Here is a 26,846-nt window from a genome sequence, read left to right on the forward strand (position 1 = left end):
TCCAATACAAAGTTAAGTTCCCAGGCTGGAGTGGGAGCCCTCCTGAGGGGTCTTAAATTTTTGACCCCGCTAAGGAATTGTTTTAGCAGGGGATAAGAGAAGAGGGGTGGCTCAGTATTATAATGTGCTGATATGGCAGAGGCATGAATCTTAATTGAAGAGAAAGATAGGCCCTTGTGAAGTATTTCTGTTAAATAATCTACAATATGAGGTAAGCCTGGGACCGTTGTGCCCATCCCCATGAGCCTGGCTCCAGAAACTGCATCATTTCCACTTTTCTGAACAGGATTTCCTAGTACTAGGCCTCCTTGCCTAAAAAAATGACATCCAGCACCTGCTTACTGAGGGTTGCTGGAGGTGAGCTCGGGGAATTAACCAGACTGCAAGGTTCAGGGTTTGTAGCTGAGGGTGCAGAATCTGGCCTGCCTACTGGTACAGCAGGGAAGGGGTCTGAAGCAGGTGCCAAGGTTGTAACACTGTCAGACTGTGCAAAAGGGGGTAACCAGTGCTGGTGTGGCCAGTCTGATGCAATCAGTATTGTTCTTGGTTTGTCCTGTTTGAACTTTAGTAGAACCTTCGAAAGGAGAGGCACAGGGGGAAAGCATAAACTGAGAGGCTTTCCCGGGTAAAGGACAGGGCATACACTTTCCAAGCTTGACTGTGGGGAGTTCTGGTGCAGAAATTGTTCAAATGGTAGCTCTGAGGGGAGGCAAACAGGTCTGCCTCTGGTGTCCCCCATTTGTTCCTCAAGAGCTTGAATATTTTGGGTTCCAGTTTCCATTCATGTGGGTCCATGAGATTTCTGCTTAAGTCGTCTGCCAGTGAATTTAGTTTGCCTGGCAGGAATTGTGCTTATAGGTTCACTTGGTAACTCAAGGCTGTGTTTCACAGAGCAATGGCTAGTCTGCAGAGTGGGTACCAATGGATTCCCCCCTGCTTGTTTATGTACCACATAACTGTGGTGTTGTCTGTCTTTACCAATAGTTGTCCTGGAAGAATAAGGTCTTTGAAGGCTGTCAGAGCATTCTGCATAGCTAACATTTGTTTTTGACTGATATGCAGGTGCATCTGTTTTGGGTTCCATTTGCCCTGAATGCACTGCCCTGCGAGCACCCCATGCATAGTCTGATACATCTGTTAGGGTATGGGCGGCAGGTGGTAGAGTGAAAGGGAGCCCCTTGAGGTAGCAGGCCTCTTCCCATCAAAGGAACTCTGCCCTTAGACAAGGAATGATAGGAATCATGGTTTACAGGTCCTGAGAATGTTGACACCATAGACTATACCACTGACGTTTCTTCATATGCAGTCTTGCATATGGAATTAACAGAATGTAAGAGGCCATGAACCCCAGGGCTTGCAGGATTTTCCTTGCAGATAGCTCGTTTTTTGTGGCCAGTAGCTTGAAGTAGGTCGTCAATTGAACTTGTTTTTCTGGAGTGACGAATGCCATCTGGGAAGTTGTATTCAAGGTTGCTCCCAGGAATACAACTTGTTGGCAGGGTAAAAGGTGTGATTTCATCTCATTGATGGTGTACCCCAGTGCAATTAGAAGTCTCTTTACAAATGCCAGGTGCTGTAACAGCAAGTCCTGACTCTTTGCTGAATCAGGCAATCATCCAAGTATGGGTAATTCTGAAGATTTCTCTGCCTGCAAAATGCAATGGCTGGAGCTAGGCACTTTGTGAATACACTGGGCGCAGTAGATAAGCCAAAGGGAAGTGCTGAGAACTGATAGTGCATGGAGCCTGCCCTGAAGCGTTAGAATTTTCTGCAGGATTCCCTTATTGGGATGTGCAGGTAAGCTTCTTTTAAGTCTAGAGTTGCCAGCCAGGCATCCTTGGCTAGCATAGGAAGAAGCTGCTGAAAAGTTAGCATTTTGAATTTTGGAACCACCAGAAAGGTGTTGAGAATAGAAAGGTCTAGGACAGGAAGCCAGGAGTTTTCTTTTCTGGGCACCAGTAACAGTCATGAATAAAAACCTTGTCCCCTTTGTTCTGTTGGGACAGGCTGAATAGCCCTGATACTGAGGAGAGAGAGCACCTGTTTGTGGGCCTCCGCCCACTGGTTTGGGGGGAGGTCCGGCCATCCACTTGGGGTTGGGAGTGAGTGGAAGTAGAATATGTATCCTAGGGAAACTATGTTTAAAACCCATTTGTCTTGGGTAATGAGTTCCCAGTTTTTTGCATGCAGGGTGAGCTTTCCTCCTAAGGGAGCAAGTAGTTGAGCAAGGCTTGGTAGAGATAAGGATAAGTCATTGTGCCATTTTTCCATGGGGGGTGGCTTACTACTCCCTGCTTCGGAAGTGGGGGCCCCAACTGCTTAGATCTGTGCATAGCCTGAAACTGAAGTCTTGGTGGTCTGCTGCTCCTGGGTTTGGACTGAGAAGGCCTGGAAAGGACCAGTTCTTTGAAGCCCAATGCCTACAGAATCTAGGTGGCTGTAACAGTTTGCATAGATTTAGCTTTTTCCTCTTTCCTTTTGAGGACTTCTTCTGCTTTGTTGCCAAAACGACACTCTTGGTGTTAAGGGTGCATCCAGTAATTTAGCTTTAACATGATCTGGCAGGTTTTGTTCCTTAAGCCAAGCATGCCTTGTAAGTACAGACCCAGTGACAGCAGCCCTGCAAGATGCTTCTAAAGCATCAAAACCACACTGCAAAGTATGTTTACCTACTTGGTCAGCAGAATGCTTTAACTCTTGTAAATCTGTGTGTTCAGCACAGTCAGGAATCAACATCATTTTCTGTCTAATTAATCCCATAATATGCTGCTGATACTTTAACATATGAAACTGGCAATTTAAAGCCCTAATGGCCAAAGTAGCAGAAGTATATACCTTCTTACCCCATCTGTCTAAAGCTCTAGAATCCCTATCAGAAGGGGTAGAATTTTTGGCAGTAGTAGCCTTAATGCCTTTTGGTCCTAGGGAAATGGTCTCTGGATTTGCAGTGGGATTCTTGAAAAGGAATGTGTGAGAGTTGGGTACTCTGTAGTACCGGTCAGGTTTCCTGGGAGCTGGAGGCAAAGTGCCTGGGTTAAGGCTGGATTCCAAGAAATCATCATCTACAATCTCCAGAACAGGAGGGATAGCTAGAGGCCTGTGTTGAGGCAGGTTTAAAAATTCCCTAAGTCTCTTTTTGGACTGAGAATAGTCCTGGCTTTCCCAGCAGAAATGCTCCCTAAGGGTATGCAAGGTTTCCCCAAATGAAAAATCTTCTGGAGGGGAAGCAGAGGGAATGGAATCCTCTGCATCAGAATCCTCATAAGCAGATATGGGTAAATCCTGGTAATCAGAAGGAACAGAGCTATTAGATTCCTGATCAGAAGAATCAGAAAGAAAATCAGTTCTAGGTCTCTTAGAGGGGGAAGGCTGGTTTCCCCTAATTAAGGTAATAAGGTCTTCAGCCATTCTAATCATTTGTTTTTGAGGCATACGAGCCTGAGAATGCGCTTTGGTCGTCAGTTTTCGGGGCTTAGTGCGAGCTTTAGGCCTGAGGAATTCGGTATTCTTAGCTTGAAACAAAGTCATCGGTTTGATATGAAAATTGGTAGGCCTGAATACACCCTCAGAAGCCGGTGCCTGCACAGTGGCTCCGGACCCATCCAAGGTACAGACATCTACAGGTTCCAAAGTCGAAGAGGCATCTCGCGGCATACCGGACTCCGAATGGGTCTCAGTAGAGGCCTGCAAATCTGTAGTAGCGGGCATCAGGGGCTGTGAAAGCGCCTCACTGAGTACCGGCGGACTAACTACTAGCTTATCGGTAGCGTCATCGGCAGTTTTGGACCTATGCGGTCTGTCTCTGTCTTTATCCTTACGTTTTTTCGGAAGATTGGTAGTTGGATGGCTTAACGAAGCCATTTCAGAGAACGAAAGTATTTAGCTACAAAAATAGCCTGACTAATAGTTCAGGTGTTGAACAAGGCACAAAACCGACAGCGAGGGACGTCGTGGTCTGGGCCTAAACAGGTGACTCAGTAAGAATGAAAATCTTTATGAGGTATTTGCTTTCCACAGGCAAGACAATTGTTATTTTTTTCTGACATTGGTTAGAGCAAGAAAAAAGGATCCCCAACGGGGTACTTATCTTTTTGAAGACTTCAGGTCTGAAACTCGAAAACTAAAATTTCAGGAGTCGGCCGACCAGCACTTGCGAAATGCTTCTGCTTCAGGCACCGCATGGCAAGAAAGACTGATGTAATGGCATTGGCTGCATGTTTTATACCCCTGATGACCTGATGTCATGGAAGAAGTGACAGCATCTGACACAGAAATCCAAAGACTCTGGTATTCAGGCCGGCTGAGGGCTACCTGCAGGCAGATAACCCAAATGTAATGACTGCAACAGTGAAACACAAAGAACTTCTATGTATCAATCATAAACATCTCATTCCATGGAGGGGAGGTGCCCAGTCCTGGAAAGGTCACAGTTCAAATCCACAGCATGTACACACAATGCAGTGTTATGTGAGCATCAACTGGAGGATGTATCATGGGTGGTGAACAAAAAAACCCATACATTTCGGTGGCCATAATGTCCCGCAATGCCCCCAACACTTAGTGGTTGCAGGACTAAACGTCCAATGGTGGGCTTCCCCAGCAGAGGCTGAAGTAAACAGGCCACAGGAAGAGTGGTAGCCATGATGAAGTCACACATGGACATCTGCAACATACAGACTCCTTAAGCAGTCTCTCCTTAACATTGAGAATATGGCCAAGACATTCCAGCAGATCATCATACAGACTTTGTTCAATCCTGACCAGCTCAATGCTGAGATGTGGCCACTGAGACACACTGATGGAGTGGGATGTGGTACCCATGCTATGAGTGGCCACCAGTTTGCTTACTCTAGATGCACTCCTCACAATCAATGGAGCTGGCAACAATGAAGCGTGATTCTGATGATGGAGACAACGGCACTCCATGTGTAAACCTCATCCTGTCCTACTGTGGCATCCTGGGTACAAGAGGCAGTTTGCACAGTCACAGAAGTGGTGTCTGTGGGAGGGAGCGGGGGGATATGGTAGTCATATTACCAGGGTCTACCACTGACACTATGACCACTGAATGTGCCAAGATTTGGCTGTCATATCATCATCATTCAGTCCAGACTGTTACTCAACATCAGGCATACCTAAACTCATGGTAGAGGAACCTGACAAAGCAGCAGCTAAGAACACACATAAGCAGAACCCGGTCTCTAACTGAACTCTTCAACTTCACAGTTCAGAGAAAGTAATCCTATATAACAGAATGCTACATAAAATCTATAAACAACATACCATGAAGAGACCAACGTCACAACTATATTTCCAGTTTTAGTTTTGATTTTAAGACTGCGTGTACTGCCAGTAGTTGGGGTGTTGTGTCTGCTTCTATCTGTACTTGCCATTATACACAGTTGCATTTTTGTTTTTCCATGTTTTGAGGATTACACTTTTTTTTTTTTTTTTTATAAATCAGTAGTGTTTCATGATATAATTTTACACATACATGCATTTTATATATATATATATATATATATATATATATATATATATATATATATATATATATATACACACACACACACACACACACACACACACACACACACACACACACACATCCCCACCATTCATAGATATGTGTATGGCTCCCATTCACAAAGCTGACTTACCGGAACGTTGACTCGCATAACAGTGAGACAACAGCGAAGTTGAAAACATCAAACTCCCAAATCTACTGCAGACTCATATTCCCTAAATACTTTCCCACACATCTTTCTGAAAGTAAAATGTTTGTGATCAAGTTTAAAAGTCTAGAACTTCATACTCTGCAATTAAGACACTGCCCACAATATCATCTTTTGTAGCTTACTTCAATAAATACAAAACTAATCCATACCATATTATATTATATATCTACCAGTGCGTTTTCAATTTCATAGTGCACTAAAAAATATAAGTTGAAACCCGAAAATGCACAGTACTTTTGGGGGGGGGTATATTTTTCCAATTCAACTTTTGAAGGTACGTCTTTTCTTTGCAAAGAATCATACGCGGTCACCAAACGTACCTAATACATCTGGAGATGCAACTGGAGTTTGCTGTCATGATGTGATTTTTTTTCCAACGATCCTCCTCCAACAGCATCTCCCTAGATGAATTAGGCACATTGGTGGGTGAGAGCATTGGGGGACAAGTTTTAATAAAGAGTTTACTTAACTTTTTATTATTAATTTAAACAAGTCCAACTTTGCAGTGTGCAGAGATGTGCCCTTCCAGTGTGAGCGAGTCACAATTGTCCACAATGAGGTATTTTTTTTTTAATTGAAGAACTTCTGAAGTAGGAGTTTTCAAGGCACTAAAGCAGTATAACTAAGAGTACCGCGCTTGGCCCGCTGTTGAAAGGGCAGGCTGGATTAATCTGTAGTACTTGACTTATCTCTCATGACCCGCACAGGTACATATGTGTTGTGTAACACTAGTTAAATAGGCCACATTTGGAATGGCTGTGCAGACTCACATCCTGTTCAGTGGCTGGATTTACAGCCATGAGCACTTCACAGGCTGTTTAGCTTGCAGGGGTGGGGAATGCAGTTTTGCTTTGACATAAAATGCCAGAATGGTGGGATTGGAATTATTTATTCGGGGCCACTCCTCTAGGCTGCCTGAGAAACTTGGGGGGGGGGGGGTTCTAAAAGTTTTAGGGAAGTACCTGGTGAAGAAAGGCATCAAAATCAAAATACAGTACCACAGAAATATTTTCACTGTAGTAGTATAATATAAGTAAAACAAAACAACCAAAAGACTCAGTCATGGTGACCCACTGTCTTGGTGCAAAGTGAACGAGTTAGGATTACTGAATATGCTTTATTTTAGCTTATATTTATTTTGCCTTGCAATGCAAATCAATTCATGTTTTAATGTATTTAGGGTGTTTAAAAAATTATGGCACATGTATACATAAATCACAAACTGTGCACTTAGCACCTGAACTCGATATGGATCGCGACTCTCAGTCAAGTGGTACAAGAACATGTAAACACCTGGACAAGGCACACCCTTAGTATGCACCAAAACAGCATGATCATTTCTACACAACACTGGTGACATGGACTGAGAGCTCAAACCAGTCTTTTGTTTGTAAGAGTTTACTTAGGCTGAGGTCAGAGACTATTGGAGATGTGTGCTCCAGTTTTAACTGCTCTTTCACATGTTTAAGAGGTAACTGTTATAAAATGTTTAATTTCTGAGGCATCCTGTCTGTCCTCTGTAGAAGCATAACTCCCCTCCTCCCCTTGGCCGTGTCCCTTGTTCGCACTTGACTAGCCCACAGCTGCCCTCGTTCTTTCTGCACTCTCTCCCTCTTAGAAGCCTGCGGTCATCTCAGCAGGAAAAACAAGACATTATGTACTCACTAACATTCGATGTATGCAGTCCATCTCGCCTTACATTCTTACCCGTGGGTTCGGAGCCGAACCTCGGCTCCGACTCGGCCATACTCTACCTCGAAGTCTTCAATTGGCTCGTGGCTAAGAGGTATCCCATCATGCAACAGGTCTATTCCCCAGATCTTGTTTGCTGCAAGCTCACACACGTACACACTGAGAAGAACAACCCCAACAGAAAGGACTTCTGACACCTAGAGACAATACCTCCAGGTCCTCCAGGAGGGGGAAGAAGGGAGGGTTAAGAATGTAAGGCGAGTTGGACTACATACATCGAACATTATGGTGAGAACATAACTTCTTGATGTTATGTAGTCCAATCTCGCCTTCATTCTTACCCGTGGGACAGCGTCCCTGGCACCTTGATCTTGGGTGGCTCAGTGAAAAATATTCGAGCACCGTGGAACCAAAGGAAGATCTGCCTCTAGAAACCAGACCTAATTTGTAGTGACTAATAAAAGTATGAGGCGAAGCCCATGTTGCTGCAGCACAAATATAATTCCATAGACATCCTAGCCTGAAATGCAGTTGAGGTAGCCACAGATCGTGTAGAATGAGCCTTCACTTTAAAGGGTAATTCTCGACCACTGGAAGCATAAATAAATGAGATGCAATCAGAGATCTAGCGAGACAAGGTTACCTTAGAAACAGGAACCCCAAGTCTAGAGTCTGTAAACGAGACAAACATTTGATCTGATTTACTGAAATCTTTTGTCCTATGTAAATAGAAACGTTGTCTATGAACATCTAGCTGATGAAACTTAAATTTTGCCCTGTTGGAGAATTCAGGAAAAAACAGGCAACTCAATGGATTGGTTGATATTGACAACAAAGGCAACCTTTGGAACAAAGGAAGGGTTGGTTCTTAAGGAGACCCTATCTTTGTGAAACACCAAATAAGGTGGTCTAATCGATCATGCTTGGAGTTCAGAGACCTGCCTAGCTGAAATTATGGCTACCAAGAATACTGTCTTCCATGACAAGAATATAATGTTACACGTAGCTGCGGGCTCAAAGGGAGTTGAGGTGAGCTTCTGTAGTACAAAATTGAGGTCCCATGGCATCACTGGATCAAAGACTGGAGGTCAGAGTAACAATGTCCCTCTCAGAAAAGCCCTACAAAGCCTATGAGCCATAAGGTTGGGCTCATTAGCAACGTGAAAGGTAGAAATCGCTGCCAGTTGCATGTTAATGGTTGCTGCAGCTGACCCCTGACTGGACAGTTGAGAAAGAAATTCCAATATTGCCGAAATAGGCGCTGTATAAGGATCAATATGTTTCTCACGGGCCCAAATAGAAAATCTCTTCCACTTACTGGAATAAATCTTCCTGGTAGAAGGCTTGTGGGGAGGAAGATAGAATATGGACCACTTCCGGGGAAAAATCATGAAGCCTGACTAAGGACGGAACTGGAGCAGCCAAGCTGTCAACTTGAGAGTCGGGATGGAACTGTCCTGACATACGGAGCTGGGTCCAGAATCCAGGGCTTGTCCATTAGATAGGGTTGAAGGAAGGGAAACCAAATCTGACAAGGCCAGTGTGGGGCAATGAGGATCATTTTGCTTCCCAAAGACTGTGCTTTCTGAATGACCATTGATATCAGAGGCAATGGTGGAAAGGTGTAGAGAAGAATGGAGGGCCTATCGTGAGCCAGCGCATCCCTGGGTGTCTCCCCCTCCGGGGGGGACAAGGGTGAAATAGCTGCTGCATTTGACACTGAGGCGGCTGGCAAATAGATCGCACCAAGGCTGACCCCATCTGTGGAATATCTCTTCCGCAACATAATTGTTCAGGGACCACTTGTGAGGCATTATGATAGCGCTGCTCAGCCTGTCGGCAATCACGTTGGACTTCCCTGGTATATGCGTTGCAACTAGAAAGCATCGGGAAGACACCGCCCACTGCCAAACTCGAAGTGCCTCTCTGCAAAGGGGGTATGATTTGGTTCCTCCCTGTATGTTCAGGTACCATACCACTGAGATGTTGTCTGAGTGGACTGCAATTGTCCCTAATGGGAGAAAGCTCTGAAGTGCTTGCAACGCTAATACCACTGCTCTCATCTCCAAGACACTGATATGCAAATGGGTCTCGTGATCCTGCCACGTGCCTTGGACAGTCCTACCAAGATAATGCCCCCCCCCCCACCTGATCTGGGAGGCATCCGTGGTCACCGTGGCAACTGGAGGAGATGGGACAAAAGGCTTGCCCACGTTGAGATTGCTGGCCTAAAGCCACCAGCATAGATCCCACTTGCACGTGTCCATAATCAAAATAGAATGGGAGAGTGGAAGATGCTGTAGTGACCATTGGGCGAAAAGCAGCCACTGAAGAACTATCACGTGTAGTCTGGCAAGGGGAACTAGCATGATCGAGGCAGCCATGGCCCTAACAACTTGAGGACCACGTTTGCCTTGCCCTTCCTCAATGGTAGTAAGGCACAGACCTGCTGTTGCAGAGCCTGAATTCTCTCTTCTGGTAAGAAGGCCCTCATGAGCACCGTATCTAGTTCAGTGCCGATAAAAGTGACACGCTGCGAGGGCAACAAGGCAGATTTTCCCAATTCAGAGTAATTCCTAACCTTTGGCACAGTGTAATGGTGGCGTCCCTGGTCTGTAACAGTAGATGCCTGGTGGTGGCAGAAAGGAGCCAGTCATTCAGGTACGGAAACACTTGGAATCCCTGACGTCTCAAGTGAGCAGTTACCACTGCCATGCATTTGGTGAACACCCTGGGGGCTGTGGTGAGACCAAAGGGCAGAGTGCGAAACTGAAAATGACTGGCTCCCAGCCGGAAGCATAGATGACTACTCGATGTCCTGTCCATCTTGATATGGTAGTAAGCATCTTTGAAGTTGATGGAGCACATCCACACATCTTTCCCAAACAGAGGGAGTATTGACTGCAAGGTGACCATGCAGAACTTGGACTTTTGTACATGAAGGTTCAATCGGCTGAAATCCAAAATGGGTCTCAGGTCCCCTGTTCTTTTCAGCACCAAAATGAATCTGGAGTAAGTCCCTAATCCTACTTGGTCTGCGGGGACAGGCTGGATGGCTCCATTTGAAAGCAACATTTTTATTTCTAAAGTTGCGGAATCCCTGTGACTGGGTGGAACGTCTGGGATTCTCTTGGTTGGCGGGGAGGAGAAGAGAGGGGAATACGATAACCTCTGGAAATTATCTTTAATACCTACTCATCTTGGGTGACATCTTGCCAGGCTTCTGGGTATAAAGAAATGCAACCCCTGACCGGCTCCAGAGATGCATAATCGGGCCTCCCTTCAGGAGCGCTGGTAGGGAGAAGCACGAAAGGAATCACAGTCCCCCTGGTTACGCGGGCCTCCTCTGCCTCTAGGGTGTCATCTACCTGAATTTCCACCCCCTCCCCTTCCTCTGGAGGGGAAATCACTGTGCGTTCTGAAAAACTCCTCTGCGACTTTCTGAACCACATTTTCCTATCCTTCTGTCCCTTGGGGTAAGGTCTAGAAGGCATGAAAAACGGAGTCCCATGGCAGACAGGGTTTTTCCTTCTTGTTCGCACCTAGTGAGAAGTGTCCTTCACCTTGGTTCCGAACGATGAACCATCAAAGGGGGCATTGGTGAACGTAGACTTGAAGGCCTCTGCGAAATAGCACAGGTGCATCCAGGAGTGTCTCCTAAGAGAGACTCCGGAACCTGCTGCCCTACTCACTCCATCGGCTGCGTATGAGATCAGCCTCATGGAGGAGTTGGTAAGGGAATTTAGGGTACACATTTGTGCACTGACCTTCTGTGCCATGGCATCAGAAATGTTACACTGTAGAGAATCTCCTAACTCTTTTAGATCTCTCTGGAGCCTTATAAAATGCATCAAGTAGTTCAGCGACTGTAGTGTAAAGGCCGCTGAGGTAAACACACACTTCCCATACCTGTCCATAGCCTGGGACTCCTTGTTAGGTGGATGGACGGTAGACGAAGTTTCAGCAAGTTCCTTCTTGGTGGCACCTGCCACCACCATGGCATCTACAGGAATGCCTTTAGTTAGATATTCCTTGTCAGAGGGGGGGCGGACAAAAACTTATTGGGTCTCCTGGGGACCGGTTCCACAGTGTCAGGAGTTTCACACACCTTTCACACACCTTTCGACAGACAAGATCTAGTAGCTCATCAAAAGGGGGAGAAACCCAAGAGGCAGAGGGTTGAGACCCGAAATCCTTCAGGAACACTGACTCCTCATCAGAAGGGGATTTGGAGGGCCAGCCGCCTCTCTGCTTCAAGATCTCCAGGATATCTGAAAAAGAGATATCTTCAGAAGACGACTTGGGGGACCCCTCTGACTCCTCGAGGTCAGTGTCCGTGAGAGACTCATCTGGGGAGTCAAGGTGTTTCCTCTTACACAATCGCTTTCTGGTGGGCTCCCCACGCAAAATTCTGGGAATCACTCATGGTGGTATCCGGAAGCTTAGGGTCTCCTCTACCCATGGATAGAGCGTGATCCGAAACTGACACCAGTGCTGGAGGGGGCAGAGTATTGTTGCCATAGGGATGCAGCTGACGACCTGGCCAGTACGCTCCTCATAACCTCGAAGGCTGATCCCTCCGGCTCCGAAGGCTGACTATCTGTAGAGGAAACAGTAGTAGCCCTCCGTGCCGAGGAGAGGAGTTCCGAAGCAGATTATGGGTCTAAGCTCACTCCAGCCGAAGCACTGAGAGGAAGGCTCAGAACCGATGAAGATCGATCCGATCCCTCCCCCTCGGGTCCGAGTGGAGAACCATGGACCCTCAACCCAGTGGACGGAGTCAACGGGGTCGGAGCGGAAATCGGAACAGAGAGGCCAGGCAAGGCTACTGGAACCGACCTAATGGCACCCGATGGAACCAACTCTGGCTCCGAAGGCAGAGAAAGGCTCGGAGGTGGAACAACAAAGGATGAAGAGGCCATAGGCACCAGAGACGACTGGGTCGGAGCCGAAATCAATTTGGCCAACACAGATGACGGAAGCAGTTTCTTCACCACCCTATCAATGTCCTCATTGGAAAAGGACCTGGAGGATACTGTAGGAGATCTGGATCTCCCTACAGAAGGGGACTTGCGTGAAGGAAAACCAATCGAATAACTGGAGACCGGCTCCAAACCAAAATATCCGTGACCGGCTCCGAAAGGCTGGGAGCCGATACGGACTTAGTCAAGAGAATACCTTCTGTCGGCACTTTTGGCAATGGAACTGAAGAAAGAGAAGCTGTTTTAGCAACTTTCTCTGGCGGCTCCGAAGAAACAGACGGAGCCGGAGAGCGCTTCTTAAGTCTTTTTGTCCTTTTTAGCTGGAGAGGATAATGCACTGGAAGACTTAGCCAAGTCTTCCTCGAAGGAATGTTTAAGCAGTCCTTTCAAAATGAGCTTGTTTTTCCTCTCCTGTAGCAGATGGGGACTGAAGGAATGACAAAACAAGCAGGACTCTTGGAGGTGAATAGCCACCAAGCAAGTACACGCACACAGAGTACTCATCAGTTAAAGACATCTTATTGCTGCATTCAACACACTTTTTAAAGCCCAAAGGCCTGTGTTCCTTAGAATCCTTGGACATGCTGAAAGGGACAAAGCAATACATACACACACTAGACCCAACTAACCCCACACAAGAAACAGAGCCTCTAACTGGCGAGAAAACCAACAGGGAGGACTAGGTCCTCTAACTTAAACGGGCCTAGCCCGGGGAAACAAAGGCAGGATAGCACCACTAGCCAGACACAACACTAGAAGCTAACAGAATGGGCCCCAAACCAAAACCACACAGAAAACAAACGGGAGGACTAGGTCCTCTAACTTAATCAGGCCTAGCCCGTGGGGAAGGAAATGAATGGGATACCAAAACAGCCAATGAACAAGGCCACAAAAAACAGCAAGAGAAATAAACAAAGGTAGTAAAACACCAGTACCACACACACACAGAGCTATGAAAATAGCTTTTTTTAGCAACAAGTCAAAGTAAACAATATACTTAGCTGCGGCCAAAAGCGAGACCACGTCTAAGCTTAACGAGCAGCAAACGAGATCTGGGGAGTAGACCTGTTGCATGATGGGATACCTCATAGCCATGAGCCAATTGAAGACTTCGAGCTAGAGTGTGGCCGAGTAGGAGCAGAGGTTCGGCTCCGAACCCATGGGTAAGAATGAAGGTGAGAATGGACTACATAACATCTGAGGTTTCACACTTTTACTATTTGAGCCAGCCAAGTCAGTGTTCAGTGCCAAACAGCCCTGTGATGGAGAGAAAACTCTGTGAGCAAAAGAATCCCATCAGTAGGCAGGACATCTTCACAGCCCATGGCAGGCACTGCAAAAGGAATGGAAGCCGCTTTCACTGTCTCAGCCAAGGTGCAGTTCTGATATTATGATACATCTGGCATTTGGCTTCACTGTATTAGCAATAGTTCAATGCAGTGGATGAGTGTTACTCTGTTGTAATTCAAATGTCTGTCTCTCTGCAAGCATGTATTTTGCGAGTACTATACCTCTCAACCTCGTAGTGCAAGAAATCTGAACGAAGCCTAAAATAATGGTGGGACAAAAGCCTAGAAAATATGGACAGATTTTAAATATTACGCCTATAAACTTAGAAAGTTGCTAGAATAACAGGATTTGTGTTAACATGCATTTTCTACAGGTTAATATAAATAAAAATAAAACAGTTATTTTGTATCTGAAACACCTAAATATTATATGAAATGGCATAAGCAACTTATATGCTACAAGAATAAGCTTTTATTTGGACAAAAACAGTGAAGTTCTGTTCTTTGCACTCCCCGTGGGTATGTCTGCCCTGCACAATTGCACTTTTCTACAAAAAATGTCCCACTTTGGGCATTTGAAAAGGTGGCAACCCTATATGAAGTCTGCATCTCAAATGAGTCATTATTTAGGGACTTCAATCCTCAGTGATTTGCCAGAAAACCACAAATTGTAGGAGGAACAGACCAAAATATGAGACAAAAGTCAGTTCATTCTACAAAAGTCTGGACAGTTGAGGGTTATTGTGTGCAGGGAAAAAACTTGTTTGCACTTTCTTGAATTTGAATAAATTACAATTATGCATTGCATTCTGAGTATGCACATCAGCTGCTTTATCACATTCTAATCCCATGACATGGGCTTAATAGTCATTGCAACATGGTATAACGGGATGCTGGAAGTAACATCCCCATCTAGTTATTTTGTTAGTTTGTGTTTCTTTTCATATGTCCTCACTGTTCTACATCGGCAGGGTCTGTGTCCAAGGTATGTAAAACTGAATCTGTTCTAAATCATATTAATTCATCAACTGTACGTTGGTCTTTCCCATGTAATACCTGCAGTAACACTGCTGACATTCTGGGGGGAGCTCCTCACTTCAAATGCAGGGAAGCTTGACTTCAACAAACAGCACCATTGCTTTGGAAGTACAAACTGCATACCTCTCAACCTGGAAACATCAAAAATCTGGACAAGGCCCATAAAAAAAGGTACAAATCTGTACGCTGATTAACATACAATTTGCATACATAATTAAATAACCCCGCCCACTCCAATGGAATTGTGGGTTGCCAACTTTCAAACGCAAACTGAAGAACAGACATATATATATATATATATATATATATATATACACATACATACATTATATATATATATATATATATATATATATACACACACACATACATACATAATATATATGTATATATATATATATATATATATATATATATATATATATATATATATATATATATATATACACACACACACACATACAGAGAGAGAGAGAGAGAGAGAGAGAGAACATGACAGCAGTGTAAGCCATAGGCATCTTATACAGCTTCTCTCACTTATTTTCAATTTCATTTTTGGGGGGGGGGGGGGGACAAAAGGCCAAAAACCAGGTACATTTTAAACATTGCTTGTATAATGTTGGAAAGTTGCTAGAATAAAATGTGTTATCACCATGTATTTCACTGCCAAGTCTTGAACCAAGGATGTGCACTACAGTCACAGCAACATACCACAATGCCAAATCAGCAGTTCCCAGAAAGACAGGAAGACTGAAACTTAAATGACCATCATTTAGTGAATTCAGTTCTCACTTCTCACCATAGCTCTCAACCTCTTAGCACAAAAAACCTGGACAAAGCCAATAATGGGAGAATACAGTCCCAAAATAAGGACAACTTTCAATTCAAATACTGATCTTATACACCAGTTCCCCACCGGCAGCTAACACACACACACACCAGTTCCCCACCAGCAGCTAACACACACACACACACACACACGTTCCCCACCAGCAGCTAACATTCACACCAGTTCCCCACCAGCAGCTAACACACACACACCAGTTCCCCACCAGCAGCTAACACTCACACCAGTTCCCCACCAGCAGCTAACACACACACACATCAGTTCCCCACCAGCAGCTAACACACACACACACCAGTTCCCCACCAGCAGCTAACACACACACACCAGTTCCCCACCAGCAGCTAACACTCACACCAGTTCCCCACCAGCAGCTAACACACACACACATCAGTTCCCCACCAGCAGCTAACACACACACACACCAGTTCCCCACCAGCAGCTAACACACACACACCAGTTCCCCACCAGCAGCTAACAAACACACACCAGTTCCCCACCAGCAGCTAAGACTCACACCAGTTCCCCACCAGCAGCTAACACACACACACACACACACACACACACACACACACACACACACACACACACACACCAGTTCCCCACCAGCAGCTAACATTCACACCAGTTCCCCACCAGCAGCTAACACACACACACCAGTTCCCCACAAGCAGCTAACACACACACACACACACACACACACACACACACACACACACACACACACACACACACACACACACACACCAGTTCCCCACCAGCAGCTAACACACACACACCAGTTCCCCACCAACAGCTAAATACATTTTGGCAATCTTTAAATATCCACAACTGATGTGTGATGCATTATAAAGTAAAGCAGACTTACCTGATGCATGGACAACAGCACATAATGCTGATATATCAGCAATAACAAAAAAATAATTGAACAATCATTGCCCCTTACTATTGTTCAAATAACTACCAGTCCTAAAAGTGGTGGAGAAACAATGGTGATCATTTAAAAAAATCAAGTTTTCATCTTTTTTCTCAAGTCAAAAGCTCTTGTAACTTGAAATGCAGTCAAATGGATAACAGCCTTTATTTCAATAAGTGCTATAATAAGCCATATATACAGTCACTCTATACACCGCCTACAGAATCCATTAAGTTTCTTCAAGGGAACATTAAGCAGTATACTAAACTTATGCAGCAACAAAAAGTCATCATCACTGCAGAGTTCAACATGGATATACTTGGATCAAAACATCCACAAATCAACATTTCAGCCAAAAATAGCCTTACCCAAGAAGTTATCAACCCCAGAAGACCAAGCTCCACATTTCGGTGTATATAAAATCTGTCCACCTTCCCCAGCATAAGTGATCACCTTCACAATGACACTTTAAACTTTAAAATAATTTCTAAAACTGGAGAGGATGAGGTTATCTCTGACCTAAAAGCAAGCTGACTGACCTCACAAACACAACTCAAAATTCAAATGTTACTCTCCACTACTTTAATTCAGCTGGTATAATACTGATGTTAAATAAACACTTCACCTTCACTAAAATTAGGGTACATGGGAACAATGCTCATGCATTACATCAATAAAATCTCTACTAAACAGCAGAAATTAGAATATGGTAATGAACAAACAGCTCTAAATACCAGAACATATTTTATGAGCTAGAAAAGAAATGCAAATATGCCATCGAGGAATGTAAATACACTAACCTTCATATCAAACTCTCTTGGTCATATTCCTAAGCCGTTCTGAAAAGTAACAACACGTGGCACAATTCAAAAATAACAAAATCATCTTCCCCTAACCCCTACACATGACCAGCACAGTTTCTTGATTTGATAAAGACCATAACATTTCCCACTTCCATAATAAACAACATCTCTCAAACACCGTCCCAGATACCCTAACAACAATAATAGTCTACTCCTACTGACCAGCCAATATGCCAAGATTTTACTCTAAATTATCACAGTGAAAGCCATGAGGAAAATCATAAAGACTTCAAACTAAATCCAAACCTTAATGACATTCATAAAGAATTCATGAAACTAGCAGACTGATCCCTCTTCCAACCTCTTGAAATACTTTCAACAAGTCACTAACCTCCCACAGAGACACAGAACATTTCAAGCAGTCCGTTCAACAAATACAACCAAAAGCAGTTAGAAGAAACGGCTGAGAAACTTAACAATAACTTCAGTTAGCGAAAGAGCTCAACAAATATGACCGAATGACTTCAGTTAACGAAAAAGCAGCGAGTTGACTGAGTTCACATAAGTCTGTGAGAGAAGCACTTAAATTACACACAATAATACCTCATACCTGTGTGATTCTTAAGTCAGTTCAGTTCAGTTCATGGCACGGCAGTACCAGAAATAGTTATTTCCACAGCCAGCTGGAAATGTGTGCCCTTGAGCTGAATGAGCTCAATTCTGACAGGCTGATGGAGCTGACGTCATCACGCACGGGATGACGTCAGCTCCGAAAGCGCGAAAGAAAAATATTTTTTTTAAAAATCGGGAATGAAGGGGTGCCACTCGGGAATCGTGGCAACCCATTATTTGAACCCCAAAACTCGGTAAAAAACGAGTAATTCGGTGCAGTTGAGCGGTATGACACACTGGCATTCAGGAACAGTGTATGTTTTCAAAATATTATGATGCAACAAAGAGAAAAAGTAGGCATTCACAATTACTCATTAGATAACTTGTCATGAGGAATGGTAAACAACCATAATGTAAGAACATAAAAAGTACACCAAGTGTGAATGGTTTGAAATCCAAATTTTTGAATCCAAGATTGTTCAGGATATTTTTAAATGTATACTATACCCTCCAAAATAGTTTTACTGAAGTTTTAAATTAAAAATCAGTTCTATACTTTGTGGAATTATGTTAAGAAAGAATAACTGGAGGTATTTGAATGAATGAAATAGATCCCACATTAGAGTTCCTAAGCAGCACACATTATAACTTTAGCAGTTTATCCATCTGGGAGGCTCCTGCATCCCTTCACAAGCCACATTTTACCTTTCAAGTAAGAATGCTTCCTGAGTACATCTCTTCAACTCAACATTCCCCTGATTCCATCCTGTCTTTCCTAGAAGTGCCTTGTACTGTTGTAGGGGGGCTTAGACTTTTTTGAACGGATAAAACTTTTTATTTCATTCCTTTTCACTCATTTAATAATACAGCCAGACCCCAGTCTATCTACTCTTTAAATTTCTTCTCCCTATACATTACCTTTTTGTTTGTGTCTCCATCTCTGAAATCTCCCCTTACAGCTCCCTGTAAATTCTCCTGTCACTATCACCCTTCTTTCACAAATGCACACAGCCATTCCCCATATGACGTTACAAGTTTCCCAGAGCTGCCCAATCTGCAGGTGACAGGAGATATATTTACCCTCCATAACTGAATCAGCTAGGATAAATGACCCTTCTCACATTTACACCTGCAGTGTTACCTTTTCAGCTTTGCACTGTCAAGTTGTTCACTCATCCAGTCAAATGTGTGACCTCTAGTGCCTTCTTTTTGCTTCAAGCCTCACTAACTTTCTCTGTTTGGGATCAAAGAACCACCCTTTTCTGAGTACATATTCCTCCCAGGCCATGTATCATATTTTCCTATCCATTCCTATAGTCTCCATATCACTCAGAATTACCATCACAAATACCAATCATAAGCAACATCTCCTGCAAACTGAGACTTGGTAATCACTATTTTTTTTAACCAAGCTGGTGTCAGTTTTGTGACAAATACATACCTCTCCATCAAACTCCAGTTTTGCCTTCCTAATTCATCTGCATACCCTTCACATTTTCTTCCCAACCCCCTCATCTGCCCACTCTTCATTCCTTTTCACACTCCTCGCTGTCTTTCCTCCAAGACTGCCTTAACTGCTCCGTCCTCAGCCTACTCCTATTCTTATTCAAAGTCTTGTTAATGTTCATTCACCTCCCTTCTTTCCCTATCTTTGTTCTCTCCGTCCACCTTCCACTACTCACCTCCACTACAGTCTTTAACCCTCATATGTCAGTCATACCTGCTGTGGAAGCCCAAATGCAGCTATTCCAGACAGCACTTTCCATAGCAAATGTGAATTACAATCCCTTAGAGATTAATATAGCATCCTTACCACATACAGTGCCAAGTTATACTGTTTTTGACTAAAAAGTATGGATACTTGTGCATTTAATTTTGTTTATTGGAAAGTCCTATTTAAATATTTTCATGAAGCTGTAATCTCCTGTCATGACATCATGAAAGGCTGAAACTACAATACCTCACTACCTACGTCAATATATAGCCTACTGCATTTCCTTTAACACTGCAACAAAAGGAAAGTCTGACATTCTAGTGAAACAAGTTGCAAGCTGTGAACCTAACAATGAACACACTACATTAAAGATTAATATATGCGATTATATAGTCATACCCACATAACACAGATGGCCAGAATCTGAAAAATTTGAGGAATCTGGCACATTACGCTGATAGCAGTGGAAATGTTGAGAATAACTATAGAGAACTCAGAATATCCTAGTGCACAATGTAATATCGCAGCAGTAATGGTACACTGTATATCACATTTAGGTGCTCCATAAGTAATGAAAAATCGCTGTCAAAGCATGATGTACATTAACAAAGTTATTGAAAGAATCTCACAATCTAAGCAGCCTAACATTCATAGGTACATATCTAACAGAATCTTACCAGTACATTTAGAGGCAGCCAAGTCCATTGCTATTAAAATATGCTAGCTATCACTTGCAGAATCTGCAAATTTTCGATTAAAAAATTAAGAAAGCTGAAGGGCAATCAAGGTTACATCGCCTCAGCGAACACTGACCAACAATTAGTTCAGGACTTGTGTGGGCCACACAGGTAACGCACACATCCAAGGAAATTGGGACATAGAAAAGCAGATGAGGGGTATGGATGAGGATGAAGAGGGACACACAAGAAATATACTGGAATAGGAAAATCTTAGGGAAAGTCATAGGGGCATGGGTATTTTTTTTGGTGAGAATAGGCCCCATTTTTTTTATTTTTTAAGAATAGAAGGAAAGGTAAAGATACGGAAAGAGGAGGAGGAGAAGGCCATCACAGCAGGTATACCTACAGAACAAATATCAGAACAGATGACAGACGAAGGGTGGAAAAAAACAGTAAAGACAGTTAAGTTACATAGACCGCCACTGCACAACATGGGCAGTGGAAAGTCATCAAACAGAGTAGAGATGCATACCATCCATAGTTAATTGCACAAAAACATATCTACATATGCACTTAAATCTGTATGTGTTTGTGAATTGTCAGTGCCAGAGATTTAGCAAAGGCAGGACAGTTTTCATAAAGTTTTAGTAGCATGCACAGCTCTTCACTTCGGAAGAGAAAGGAAGTCGAAGTATTACTCTGGGACTGCTCTCAGAAACTGGTGAAAAGACCTTTACTTAGCTAAACTTCACTGGCTCCACATAAATCATTATTTAATTAAAAAAAAAAAAAAAAAGTTACTTAAATATTTCGCTGTGGCTATTTTCACCTTCAGTGGGACCCATTCCTAGTTCATAACAGTGCATATCCGCTGTGACACGTAAGGAGAATGTGACACGGTATGGGCAACCAACCATCTTTTCCAGGCATGCATTGAAAATATTATACTATCCATACATCTACTGTATGCTGCACAGGAATTACCTGCTTTTACTACCACATCCACAGCAAAATTACGTGCATCTGAATGTATATTGCTGTCCTTCCACACGATGTCAGAGCTTCTTGAGGTGATCTTTTCACAACTACCAAACCCAGTGTCCCACTTTCCCACTTCCACCCCGGTAGTCAACTGACAAGACTGCAACCCCCCCCCCTTTACAAATTCCTGGATCCACCACTGTATATATCTATCCATCTATATATATATATATATATACACACACACACACGAGAGAGAAAGAGAGCACATACACACACACACACACATAAACCATTAATTACAGTAAAAATTGCACTAAATTATATGGTTATGTGGCTTTTCTATCAAAGTGCACAAGGCACCATCTCTCCTATGTACAGTTACAAGCATTCCTTCACTCAACTCCTACCATTGCCAGTCAACTATGTTAGTCACCATCACATCCGGATTATGGTCAAATACAGCCTTAGGGAGGGTAATTATCAACCCGAAAGGACCCCTCGCCTGCAACCCCACCCCGCAGCCATTCCAGTATCCCATTACTTGGCCATTTCTCTATATCTACCATAAACACTGCTCAAACTTCTGTCTGCATACTAATTTCTGCTTTACTTCTACAATGATTACAGATATTTGAATTTAATTTGAAACTTTTACTTCAAATTAACAAAACAATACATTCTCACAAGGAAAACAGACTTGGCAGTAACAGTAAGCTTCTCTGCCCTTGAAACGGCACTGAAACCCTCATTCAAACATAATACATATGACCAGTGGTAAATAAAGAATACCTCTGGGCAGTTTTCAAACCGTAGGCCCCTTGCACACATTTTTAGGACAATGTCTACATGTATGCATTCCTTAATCCACCTTCCTGACAGTCTTAAATGATATGCCTTGCATGGCACAGCTGCACTTGTTCAGGTTTGTTTTAAGTTTGTAGTTATGAACATAAACCCAGTAAGGAATGAAACAAAACATATGAACCAATAATGACAAAACTGCACAGTTCATCCAAAAAACAACACTCAGACTTCTGTCATTGCAAACAACCAATATCAGTCAATATGCACAATCTTTGCAAAAGTCAGTCATATGAATAACTCCACAGTCAAGAGATCTGTAACTAATGAAGAGGCTGCTGCTAGCAAACATTATATTTAAGTGTTTCATCTACAAAACCAGTGCCCGCTGTCCTTGAAGAATAACTGCCTAGGTTACATTTAAAAAAATGGTAAACTGGTAATATTGCAATAGGGATTGGATGGCAAACCGGCAACAGGTTCATAGCTACTAGGCATTTCATTCAAAGGAGGACATGCTCAGGACTGCAGCACCCCCCAGCCCCAACTTGAAGTACAACAGAGTAACTGCACTCCATCTACATGCTGTGGGAGCAAAACCCACAGCCTTCTGCATCAAAAGCAAGCATGCTACCTGTTGTGCTGCTAACAATGCTTTTAAATTCTACTGCACAGTATTAATGATAATTTACTGAACATAACAATTGCGCTTTGTAAACAGACTTAACATGAGCAGGAGTAAACTTCTCTTCCCCTGAAACTCACAATTCCTTGAAAAGGCAATGAAACCCAATTCCTTGGAAATGCACCAAAACTCATACTTCTTTCAACTTTTACATTGAAATAATGATGTTTGATGACTGGTACTTAGAACCAACAGCACTATTCAGCAAGCACAGCATTCAGCTGCTTTCCCTGATGTTTGCCTGCAGTACTGAGGTTATTTCTGCAGTTCATTTATCAACCCACGTGATTTAAGAAGGGTCTACTTTAACCTTCTAGAAGATTTTGTTTTTACTTTTCATAATTTATTTCATCTAATGAAAGCATTAGATGGTAATCTGTTAAATACTAACAGATTTTACTATAGTGCTTGTCATGAAAGGAGATACTGCCAGCCCAGCTATCTGGAAGTTTGTTAAATAATTATATGCCATTTGTGAATCTCAACATGATTTATATGCTTGTGTTATAAATGTATTAGATCTGTATGTTATGTGTATATCAAACTGCTGGTACAGAAGTGTGTGTTGAACAGGGTTTGTACAGTACTGAGATTAAAGATGTAGCCACTGTGTACCCTACTGGAAAAGAACAAAAATGTATATACACTATTGTAACTGTTTAAATGTGTATTTTAACAATGGAAACTGCAACACAAGCCGTTAACTTCAGAAAAATAATTGAAATTAAATTATGGCTGGGTCATAAAAAAGATGTTATCTTTCAGTTTCAGTGCAACAGGAGACAATGCCTAGAACTAGAAGTTTTTTTATATTGTCTTCCAAGTGTTTGTTTTATGACTTCCAGGATATGTCTTAGATCTAAGAAAAACCCTTGTTTATGCATTTTCACAGGTAGATGCTAAATGTTACCAGCTACATCAATTGTTGTTTTTCCTCTGGGATAGTCAGATGACAAAAAAATTATGTCATGCTGCAAGCTAGCCCAGCAGTAATATGTGAGATATTAATTTAAGAGCTCTCTGAGAGAGACCGAGTATTCTGTATTTTGTCTTTGATCTGACAGCATCGGTTGGAAGACCCATTCACCAAATCTGCCTTGCTTGCTCTGTAAGTTAACTAGGTGGTGTTTGTCGTTTGGCTTTTCCCGGTTAGGGGTCGCCACAGCGGAACTCTGGTCCGCTAATGATTGGCAGTAGATTTTTTTAACTAGCGCCTAGGTACCAGCTTAACGTCCAACCTTCAATGAAGGCACGCCCATTTACGCATGTCTTTCGAACGCCCATCCAACCGCGGGGAGAACATGCAGACTCCACACAGAAGGCACTCCAGCCGAGAATTGAAACAGAGAACCTCTTGCTGTGAGGCAACAATGCTACCGCTGCACCACCGCGGATAACCTCTGTACGTTAACTAGGGATATAGTAATTCTCTCAGATTCAATCAGGAATATAGTGAAGGATAGTTTAGACGTTTGCTGTATTTGAGACTGTCCTGCAATGTTGTTTTAAATATTTCCTGTGATTTTGAACTCTGATGTAACTGCGATTATATACAGAGTATTTTCTTGCTCTTTTATTATTTATTATTAAATATATTTAAACCTTTCATTGTGGCGGATATTTGAGAGACATATTTAAGTTCTGAAAGTACTTGCATATTTACTTGCTGACACTGTGAGCCACTCCTAATAGCCTTGCTCTTGGTCATACTACCATTTGTATGGATAGCAACATTACACAGTAAAAACTGGAATCCCTTGTTAAGGACCTTAAAGTAACTGATAAGACATGTCTGGTGGCAGTGATAACTACCTTATAGTCTGAGCAGAAGGGGGCATAGCTAGTAAATCTGTGCTAGCCTTTCCCAGGTGTGTGTGTGTGTGTGTGTGTGTGTGTGTGTGTGTGTAAATCAAACCTCAAAAGTGTGTGTGTGTGTGTGTGTGTGTGTGTGTGTGTGTGTGTGTGTGTGTGTGTGTGTGTGTGAGCTACTTGGATAGGGACAAGAAGCACTGGTTGGGCAGAGAGGGTGCTGGAGGTCATGGCTTGGCTACTCAGCTGAGATCTCAACTCTACAGCTGTGCCAGTGGGGGGTCTTACTGAGGATAGGGTGAAGTCCCAGACTGACTGTGGTCTCTTGCTCTTAAGGGAAACTGCACTTGATGCAGAGAGCTGCATCTGGAAATACTGTGTGTGTGCTTGTCATCCTACCAATGTAAATCCTTCACTGGTGCTAGTAGTGAGGACTGAGGCTCCTTGATTACTGGGTCAGTGGTGGGGCATCACAGTGCTCCTTTCCCATTTAATTGTACTCTACCTAGATGTACCCATCTAAACAAATGAAATCTAAACGTTTTATGTAGCTCAAATGTTCTGTGCAGTTTCTTATCCAAAACATAGAAGACTGCCATGCAAATCTGGAGACTATACTGTTTAGATTATATACGTTTAATTCATTCCTAAAAATACTAATAACTACCTGGTAATGATCAACATTTCAAAATGCCAACTGTAAAATGACTCACCACACCAAAAAAATGTGACATGCTACACTCTGTATACCACAACCTTGGAAAGAGGTACTGGATGTGGGTGAGACAATGGTTGAACAGAGAACAATTTGAAACTATCTATTCTGACCTGGAGGAATTAGTCTAATAGGAGAGAGAGAGAGAGAGATAGAGGTAATTATGGCAAATGGAAAGCAGAGTGACACAGAAAGACATATGACATACTGTTATGTGGCTATGATCCTTTAAGCTTTTAATATGACTGATGTGATCCTATATTAAGGTACCAGTGTGCACAATGTATTCAGTTTATGCTGACAACCAAACAAAACGAAAAAATGAACTGCAGACCTGCTGGCAAAAAAAACAAGTAAACCAGAAGCCAAAAATTTAGCGCTTTCATCCACTGTTTAATACGTGAACTTCCTCAGAAACATTTTCAAATGATTTCCAGTTCCTTAAATAACTTACTAAACAGGAAATGACATCATGACCATCAAACTGAAAAAATAACAAATGTGATTTTCTACAAAAATGAAGTATTGTCATAATGATAACAAAAAAAAAAAAATATACATATATATATATATATATATATATATATATGTATATATATATATATATATATATATATATAAATACAAATGAATGTATATACACATATATACACATAGATATGTGTTAAATGTAAAAATACAGTCATAAAAATGCAGTGTAAATTCATGCTGTGTGAATAGCATAATAATCAACTTGAGCATATAAAATGCGTATCCAAAGACCTCTCCCACGTAGACGCAACAATCACATGCATACACACACCCGCACACACACACATATGCACATATAAACATGTACCCCCCCCCCACACACACACACACACACACACACACACATGCGCGCACACACACACACACACAAGCATAGAACCAAACACTCACTATGAAAATATAAAATACACGTGAAAAAATATATATATAAATGTCTTAAAAAATATATGACAATATAAAAATAATTATAATATATACACACAAGCACACACACCAAAATGTATATAACATAATATATATAAAATGTAATATATATATATAAAACAAAAAAATATGTATATATATGAATAATGTAAATCATATCATGTCTCTGAAGGGAATCAGAGTGATATGAACATGTATGTGTACGCACATGTACACCTCACACAAAACACACATGGATCACATGCATATGGTCTCAAATACCTATCTATATTTCAAAAAACATTTTAAATTAATATAATCATTGAGGCCAGGCAACCTATCAGACCCCCAACAAAAGTTGCCACAATGTCTCCTTGCATTCTAAGACATTGTTTAAATCTCCTCTAAATTCACTAGTGTTGATTTTTTCCAAAACTGAAAATTGAAATTTCTTAAAATCTCTACATGTTAAAGAATGTTTGGCCAAAGAATTAAACTGATCTTCATTTTTTATAGCCAAATTGTGCTCGTAGATTCTTCTTTTTAGAAGCCTTTTAGTTTTTCCTATGTAATAATGTTCACATGAAACACAATTGGCGATGTAAACAACA

At 42.4% G+C, this 26,846-nt stretch overlaps 1 protein-coding gene across 1 annotated transcript in view; it reads right to left on the reverse strand.

The window, feature by feature from the left end:
- The window catches only part of DDX54 (DEAD-box helicase 54), an 841,349-nt gene that overhangs the window by 232,141 nt on the left and 582,362 nt on the right, over positions 1-26,846 (reverse strand). Inside the window, 1 exon segment of the mRNA XM_044068440.1 lies at positions 19,547-19,570. Coding sequence (XP_043924375.1) covers positions 19,547-19,570 — 24 coding nt within the window.

The sequence above is a fragment of the Protopterus annectens genome, chromosome 4.part0 (assembly GCF_019279795.1).
Source record: "Protopterus annectens isolate FY-2018-M chromosome 4.part0, PAN1.0, whole genome shotgun sequence".
NCBI classification, from domain to species: Eukaryota; Metazoa; Chordata; order Ceratodontiformes; family Protopteridae; genus Protopterus; species Protopterus annectens.